Source organism: Ammospiza nelsoni, chromosome 13, assembly GCF_027579445.1.
Source record: "Ammospiza nelsoni isolate bAmmNel1 chromosome 13, bAmmNel1.pri, whole genome shotgun sequence".
NCBI classification, from domain to species: Eukaryota; Metazoa; Chordata; class Aves; order Passeriformes; family Passerellidae; genus Ammospiza; species Ammospiza nelsoni.
Genome location: NC_080645.1, coordinates 7,901,772 through 7,910,779, shown reverse-complemented (window position 1 = coordinate 7,910,779; position 9,008 = coordinate 7,901,772). Strand labels below are relative to the sequence as shown.

The 9,008-nt window shown below is 45.5% G+C and overlaps 1 protein-coding gene across 2 annotated transcripts in view; it reads left to right on the top strand.

Moving 5' to 3' along the window:
• The first annotated feature begins 4,237 nt into the window (after positions 1 to 4,237).
• Positions 4,238 to 9,008, top strand: part of URI1 (URI1 prefoldin like chaperone) — a 41,200-nt gene continuing 36,429 nt past the window's right edge. Inside the window, exons 1-2 of one of the 2 annotated variants that reach the window (XM_059481593.1) lie at positions 4,238 to 4,576; positions 7,817 to 8,201. In XM_059481593.1, the coding sequence (XP_059337576.1) occupies positions 7,968 to 8,201 (234 nt within the window). In that variant the 5' untranslated portion in view covers positions 4,238 to 4,576; positions 7,817 to 7,967. The remainder of the gene's footprint in view (positions 4,577 to 7,816; positions 8,202 to 9,008) is intronic. The other variant, XM_059481594.1, reaches the window with a different exon arrangement.

Below are 9,008 nucleotides of genomic sequence, written 5' to 3'. Positions count from 1 at the left end.
ACAACCAAATAAAAGCCTTACTTGTTCTACGTCTGGACAATGAAAGGTGTCTTGTAGTTTGACTCCATTGTCATTATCTGAACAAAACCCACTGGCTGTTTCAGGCTGATTAAACTGAGGGAGGTGCAGGCTTTGACCATGGTTCTGCAAGCATTGCAGAGCTACACTCCTTTAAACAGCTCAAGTAGAACTGGGTTGCCTTCCTGATTTACCAAAGGAGGAGGACTCATGGCCATATTTTTTTCCAACAGGAAGGCCCAAAAGGACTTATCTGCAACATAAAGAACACTTATTAGAAAAATTAATAGTGATTTTCTTCAGAATAAAACTTTTGGATAGAAAAAATATGCAATTATTGCTGGCAGTGTGGAGACAGTTATTCTTAAATATTTGCTAGGGCACTTATCCTCCTGGCAAATCACAGCAACAAGGAAAGGCTTTTAATCTTTCACAGGAATTTAAGAATCACTAAAAGTTCATAATAAGCATGCAGGGTGGGTGTTGCAGCCAGAATTATATATACAATCCCAAGATGGACTTGGTCTTATGGCATTTTGATTATGAGTTAGCTTTAACTAAAGGATACTAGTCTGTGTTTTTTTCCAACAGTTCTAACATGTGCTTTTCATGACAGAAGACTGAGTATGAAATTTCCCTTCAGCAGATGCGGGAATCTGCTCATGGCCTGGAGAGTTCATTCACTATTCCTGTTCTGACACTGTGTCCATGTGCTGACAACAGAGGTGGTCACATCTCTGACCACGTGGGTCACATCTTGTTTTCCAAAGATGCATTCCTCTCATGGGAGCTCTGTCTCAGGATAACTTTTTCTCCCACTTGATAATGATGAGCTCCTTCTTGTTGCCTTTCCCCTGTACTCAACTTCCAGCCAATCCCCACACAACTGTTGTTCTTAGCATAGCTCTGCATGTATTTGCACATGTGTGAGCTCCAAGATTCTTAACCCTCTTGTCTTCATCCATAACTTTTTGTGGATGTGTTGCAATCTATGTTGTTAAGATCTAAGGCTCTGGTTTTGTAAAACAGAGGGATCATGGATTCAGCTTTGTTTATCTCTGCAGAAAGACTGGCTGGGCCATTTTCTCCTGTGCCTCCTTCTTTTTGTCCTCTCCTTGTTTTCCCCCTCCCTTGTGACTGCTGTCTTTGCAGAGTGGTGGTGAACGACTTTGAATGAGTATGGGAGAAGGCACAGACCTCTTTGCCAAAGGAGAATGCCTTTAAGCCAGAGCCCTGGTGTGAGGTTTTCTGCTGCAAACTTAACTTGACCTCTCCAAGACTTTGCTTCTAATCCACTGCTCTCACAGGTACAGCTGACCTGCTCATTTCAGAACTGAAAACAAGACACTGATTTCTCATTTTAAAAGTTCATCCAATCTGAGCAGCTTGGGGTTTGGAAGAAGCTCTGCCAGCAGCTCTGTCTTCAGCTCCAGTACGGGCATGTCTGCTGAGCACTAAGCCAGACACTTGGAAGAGAACATGTAAGCTCTGCTTATTTGCCTTTCCCTCACTTAATTACAGAGAGTCCTCCAGAGTTTTCTCCAAGGTTTTATGAAAATCATCTGGTAGGGCATCTAAAGATTTAATGTTGTAAACAAGTAAACAAAAATATGCAGCTTAGAAGGCTAAATTTCAATTTGATTTATTTTACAATCTATAGAGTTTCTCTGGTGACAGTGGTTTTGTACAGGTTATAAGTGCAAAAGAATGTGAGAAAGGCTTCATGCTCATCTTTGGCAAATGCTGTATCCCATCTGTTTGTCACTATTAGAACATTTCTTCATTGGCAGCTGAAAAACAAAATGTACAAAAGGATGCCATAAACTATTCCATACTATCATCAATACAACCAAAGGCAAGCAGTCATTGCTCTGATAATGATGCAGCTTCTTACTTTGGAACTGTCAGAGGCCTTTAACCCAACACATTCAGTGACTAAATGGTCTACTCAAGGCACAGGAAATGGTGAAGTCTTTGGAAGAGGCACCAAGAGAAATGATGGCATGTCTTTACATTCTATTTAGAAAATAGTGTCTTGGGATACAAAATTCCTACTTTGTGGCTCCTCTTGTTATGTTGCCTGACATAAAAAACTGAAGGGTTTTTTATGTCAGGCAAAAAAATTTAAAATCTCAAATAAGATACTGTATCTTTATATTGTACATCTGTTTTATCTTCCGATCTAGTTGAGATGAAATGAAATCAACCAGAACATTTAAAAATTACCTGTATTTACTATCTCCTCTGTGAGCCCTGAAGTGAAGCTCTGAAGAGGTTCTGAGCAGGCTTAAAGGGAATTACCTACAATAGGCATTTAGAAGGACTGCAAGATTCGTATAACCTGTTTAAACTCAAGATATCTTTTTGCTGGTGAGCTGTTTTCTGATAACAATATATATATCTCCCTTGGCCATTTAAAGGATCCAGAATCCCTCCCTCAGTGACAAACACGTGCCAGAGATTTTAGCTAACTTTCAATTATTCTTAAAGATTATGGATGTAGTTATTTCAAAAACCAAACTACCCAGCTGCAGTTGCAAATTTTTATTTGCAATATTGGAAGCTGTATTAAAGTCTGGCTAAAAGCTAACTTCCAGCTTGGGTAACCATGCTTTGAAAATTGTTTCTAAATTCCTCATCTGTAGAGCTTTAACAAGCTCTTCAAGGGGGATGGGAACATGGATTTACAAAAGTGCACAGCAAATACTGTGTTATGTGTAAAACAAACAGTTGTTTTGTGGTGTGTATAGGGTTAGCTCTGCTCATGGAAAGGAAGTATTGATTCTTTGGCTGGAGAAGGAAATTCTTGATCTGTATGTAGGCATGATGACCCTTTGTACCTCCATCTTATGACATACTTACTAACCCCAGTGGGGGACACAGTATGAGACCCTCACCTCTACCAGCAAACATAAAAGAAAACCTCATTCACCGAAGGGAAAAGTACAGCACTAAACACAAGGTCTATGAACACACCTTTGTGGTGTTTGGGGTGTACAAGTTGAAATATATGTGCTAGGATGGCATCAAGCACCATGAGAGGCTGCTCAGCCTTCAGCAGTGCTGCCATCCAGCACGCTGAGTGTGGCTCCCTTCCAGCACTGTGCTATGCCAGAGGTGTCTAATGGCATTCACAGAGCTGGCCAGTGAGTTTACTGCACATAAATTACCTGTTGTATTGCCAGGGTGGCTGTACCCCACTTGCTTCCCATGCAGGGAGTTTGCCACGTAGGCAAGTCTGAGTGCTGCTCTAACTGATTTTAAAGAGAATTTTGCAATCTGCCAAGTCATGGCAGCCCACTGTAGAAAAAGGACAAGGTGTAATGGGTAAAAATTGAAAGAGGGGAAATTTAAGTTAGATATTGGGAAGAAATTCCTTCATGTGAGGCTGGTGAGGCCCTGGAACAGGCTGCCCATGGAGGTTGTGGATAACCCAAAAGTGTTCAAGGCCAGGTTGGATGGAGTGTGGAGCAACCTAGTCTAGCAGAAGGTGGTACTTGCTCATGGCAGGGGGGATATGGGGATTTGGATTAGAGACTGAAAAAGTGTTTTCATTGTTGGGTGTCAGGCATCGGAACATTTGGGTGTCAGGCATGGGCTGCCCAGGGATGTGATGGAGTGACCATTGCAGGAGGTGTTGAAGAGGTGTCTGGCACAAGTGCTGGGCAATGTGGTTTAGGAGTTACAAAGGTAGTGCTGAGCAGATAGTGGACTCGATGATCTTGAAGGTCTCTTCTAATCGTGATGATTCTATTCTATCTTTAAGGTCCTTTCTGTGATTGCTCACCGCCAGCCGCCCTGCCAGCGCACAGACACTCTCCAGAGCCGGCATCCCGAGGGCACAACCTGTGACAGCACCTCGCGGTTACAGAGGACACACGGCTCTGTCTCTGTGGCTCCGGGATTAGTGCAGGCCCGTCTGAGCGCCTCGCAGCCGCTGCTCCGCTTTCCGCCGCCGAGGCCTTGGCGCCCGGGCCTGCTCTCCGCATCACCGGGCCGCGGGAGCACCGGGGCGGCCGGGGCTGCTGCCAGGGAGCCCCGGGGGTGCCGGAGCCCGGCGCGGGGGCCGGGCCGGGCCGGGCAGGGGGTGTGGAGCGCCCGCCTCTCGCGGCTCGCAGCCGGGTGCCTCCCGCGGGCCGCGGGCGCGTACCCAGAGTGCAGCAGGCGGGCGGCGCGGCCGGACCCAGCGCCGGCACCCACGGCCGGCTCTCCCCGGCGCGGCGGGAGCTGGGCCCAGGCGGCGGCGGCGGCGGCGCGGCCCAGAATGCGACACTGAGATGCTTCTTCCCCCGGCAGCGGCGGCGCCCCGGGCCCAGGCGGCGGCGGCCCCCGCGTGGATGCGGCTCTGGAGCCGGCGCTTCGCCCTGCACAAACATTTCTATAGGACTCATTCGCCCTGCTGAGGAGATCGGCCCAGACCGGCCGCTTTCCCTCCCTTCCCTTTCCCCGCTGCCCCGGAGACCGCCGGCGCGGCCCGGCCCGCATGGAGGCCCCCGGCGGCGGCGCCTCGCCGCTGAGCCCCGCGCTGGTGGGGCGGCTCCGGCGGGAGCACGAGAAGGTAAAGGGGGCACCGGGGCCGGGCCGGGGGGCGCGGGGGGCCAGGGCCGGGCCCGGGGGGACCGGGGCGGGGAGGGCACGTGGCCGCGTGACGTCACGGGCGGCGGGCCAGGCGGGCCGGGGCAGCCGGAGACCCCCGGGCTGAGGACACGGTCCCTGGGACACAGCCCTGGGATCCAGCCCCTGGGACATAGGGGACACAGCCCTGGGACACAGCTCCCCCGGGACACAGCCTCCGGGACACCGCGGGGAGCGAGCTCGGGAGGTTGCAGGAGGGAAGGCCCTGCTGCACCAGGCTGCCGTGGTTAGCAGCGCCCATGAACGCGTGTTTTGATCCTTTACACGAACGCGTGTTTTTATCCTCTACACGCCTCCCCATGAACGCGTGTTTTTATCCTCACACGCCTCTCCGTGATTTTTCCGGCCTCCGGGACAGTCACCCCTCCAAAACCTCCCGGCAGGGGCCAGCGTGCTCCTGGGCCAGCTTGAGGGGACCGTGGGTCAAAACTTAGTTGTTCATGACTTGCCTTAGGAGTCATTGGTTGTATTTGAAATGGGTTTCAGAGAACCAGTTTTTTCTGCAGAAATTGTTCCCAAGAGTTCAGAAGCTGGTCCCACCTGAGACCACAGCACAACGTTTTTTCTGTAGATCACATTCGTGATCTTACTCAAGTGGGTCCTGAAAACCTAAGGAGTGCGATTTAGGGCTTGTAGATTCCAGCCTCGCAGTGAGCTCTGTGTGGGTGCAGGAGTCACTGGAAATAACTTGTGGTCATGTGCAGGGTGTATTTGACACAAATACAGTCTGCGGACTTTTCACTTTTTCTGCTCATGCGATTAAGAATTTTTTAAGCAGATGGTAAGATGCACGTTAGAGTTCCTCAGTTATAATGGAAGATTTTGTCTCCAGCCTGTATTTTGTCACATGCTGGTTTAGTTGAGAAAAAGTGAGTAACACCTGTGGGGTATTAAAATGTGCCTTGTGTGGAATATTGTGTGCACAAATGTGTTTACTTTTGAATACCCATTAGATCATTACTAAAAGACCTGTCTAGCCATCTGAGCATTAATGTGGATGAACAGTGAGAGGGTCTGCTGGAATCCTCTGCATCATCTGCCCTGCACGGATTGGAAGCCATCATGCCAATAACTGCTGATAGGAATTCACCTGCTTGGGCTCCTTCAGGGAATTTTCAGGGTGGTGGAATCTGGTGAAGAATAATTTCCCTGGTACATTGGTGTCAGGCCTAATGTGTAAGCACACGTCTGCCATAGCCACAGAGAATTATTCCCAGTTCATGGTAAGACCCCTCTGTAAGCAAGTTTAAGACTCTTCTTAAACAGATCTGCTCCAGTGGAAAAGAGGCCCAGGAGACCATTAATTAAGCCTCTGTTAGGCTGATGTACCAAAGTTATATTTTATCATAGGGAAACTTTACATAATTTCTGCAAATTGGCTGAAAAAAATGGAACACTTCAGCTTCAATATGAAATTATACTAAAGAACTACATATCTTGGTTACAATGGAGTGTCGTGATGAAGATATAGTAGACTTTCCCTCTATGCAATGAATATATGTAATTGGATTACAACGGTATTTCCAGTTACAAAAATATTGTATTTTAAGATGGAGGAGGTCTTTTCATTTCTGCTGCCTCTTAGAGATCTGTATTTTTCCCACAGAACCACTGAAGTTGAAGGCTCCTGTTTTGTCTCAGCACAAAAATGAAGGAGAATTAGTTACCCAGTACTTCAGTAAACTAGTAATTGTAGTGTAAGGATCATGGAAAATAGTGAAGTTACTTAGCCAGAACAATATCTATATACTGGCAGGCAAATGCATTTCTTTTAATTACTGGGATGTTGTGCTGTCCCAGTGATGCTTGATTAAGTCCAAGGAAACCTATTTATTCCCATTAATGTGAGGGCAACCTTTAGTGAAATCATGGAATACAGCAGTGCCTATCTGCAGCATTAAAGATAATATTTGAATTGTGGTTGGTTATTTTAACACCCAGGCCATTGTACAACCCTGGTTCAGCTATGGGTTTGAGCTTTTAAGTGCTGCCCTGGAGAACTTGTGAGCTGAGGCTTCCTTCTTGCTTAAAAATACTGAAAGAAAAGGATGTCCATGACTTTCTGTCTTTAATCAGATAGAAGCTGCAACTTCTAGGTTTAGGACCCCTGGTGAAAAGTAATTTTAATTCTTGTTTAGGACTGCTTGCCTGTTGGACAGATTTCATCTTGTTAATTTGTGGTGATGGTAAGACCAAACTGTTAAAAGCAATTTTCAGTGCTCCTACTAAAGGCACTTTGTATAAAAACATGACTTAGAATGTGTATCTTGGGGATAAATTATAGAAGAATATCTAGTAATTTTCATGATAAAGACCATCATTGGAAGCGCAATGCCTGCGTAAAGTTTTGAATATTTCTGTAAGAAGAGTATAATGTATGTGTCATGGATTACTTGTAAAAGCAATATATGTTAGCTGAAAATGCTGCAGTAAATCTATTGCAAGTTAGTAGAGGAATTATAAAATGAATATTTAAATAGGAGGATTCTCATGCTATAGGCCCTGCGTTTAAACATAATATTTGATATACATTTATTCCTGCAATCAGGTGGGTTGGGATTACTAACTGATGGGAAGTTGACAAGTCAGATGTGTATGATTTGGAAAGACTTGTGTAGACAGTGAATTTACAGTGGGATGATAGGTTCTGTAGTTCCTGAGCAGTGCAATGACAGTACGTGTAATGGGAGACATTACAGAGCCAATTAGACCCAAGAGACGTTTGCAGAGTGCAGACACAGGCATGGAGAATCTAAAGGATTCCACTATTAGATGGCAGTATGACTTTTTTTGTATTGCACTGACAAACACACTTTTTTATTTTCCTTTTATAAAAATTAGGACAAGGAAGTGACTCTCCTGTCACTCACCATGACAGCAAAGCACAATTAGATTGAGTGCAGCTCTTACTGTAACTCATTGGCCATTGTGCATTATGACATATTCTTAATTTTTATGAATTTAAATGGTAGAGCTGTACAATCTTTAATTTCCAAATGATTTTCAAGATCCTGGGTACTTAAAGTCTTTTGACAGTCAGAAAAACTTGTAGGTGGGTTATGGAGAAGCAAATCACAGAATCCTAAGCTTACACTCTCTTAAATTGTTTCCTCTTCTACATGATTTACTTCTGGGGCTGACTGCTTCTGTTTGTCTTTTCCAGGTAATATCTGTGCTGTGAAATCAGCAACTTGGCAGTTTTAGAGCTGTTCCTGCAGTCTGAAAAGGAGCAGTGAAGCAGAGCAGGGTGTTGTTCACTTGATGCTGCTCAGGAGCCACTGGAGATCAGGAAGTGCTTGCCTGTGGACTCACAGATGAGACTCAGATGTGCTTCCCAGGGCAGTGTCTGCCATGGTTTGCACTTTTTCCAACCTGAGTCCAAGTTCACACAATCCAGAGAATGCCTGGGTGTGAGCCAACAGTGCAGCAGGACTTCATTTTGTACAACAACTTTGAGAAAAGGGAACAGAGTGTCTAAAGCTTGGTTTGATGTGCCCCTTTTAAAAAGAACCTGTGTGAAGCTTTATTTACCTGTTCCTTTTAAAAAGGTACCTGGACAATTACCTTTTTGGAAATTGTGGTGGCATACACTCCACCCTGTCCACTGGTTCCAGTAATGTTTTTTCAGGTGCTGCATTCAAGTAAAAGGGCTAATTCAGTCATGATCTGGAAGCTTTTTATGGAATACTTATCGTTCCTCCAGTGTTAATTGATCATCACTTTTACTTTTTTAGTCAATATTTGTCCATGTTCTTATTAGTATGAGTTAAATACCCACAGGTTTATATAGTGCCAAGAGCTGTGAAATAAAATTAACAGATCTTCAGTAGTTTTTTTAATGGTAACTGTAGGAGATTTGACAAAAGAGTTTAAAGAGCTTTGCCTTTATTCTGGAGAGAGCAAGTCTGTGTTCAACCTCATTGGTAGCTAAAATGTGTAGATGAGATTATATGCACAAAATTGAAGTGTTACTGAATTGTGATGCTCTTGCAGCTGTCTGCAGAGGCTGTGAGCAGATGCAGTGACCAGGGTACCATTTGGGAATGGTGTTCAGTGGCTCTGCAGATCTCCATTCCATAGGTTTAGCTTGTAGCCTGTCTTAGATATGTTTGGATGCTCCTTGTCTCAAGTACTTCTTTCATCCTTTGAGGTTGTGAGATAATACTTAGTTTTAGGCTGAGCTTTCAGTGTTGCAGGTGGATCTGCAGCAGAGCTTACCTTGATGCCCTCAGAGCAGCAGGTACACTAAGGCTCTGTGTTTGTTTGGTTGCATAGGGACACTGCTGCACTGTGCAGGTGCTGCTTTTGTTCCACCTGTCTGTTATCACAGGCTGCAGCACAGGAGCAGCAGTCTC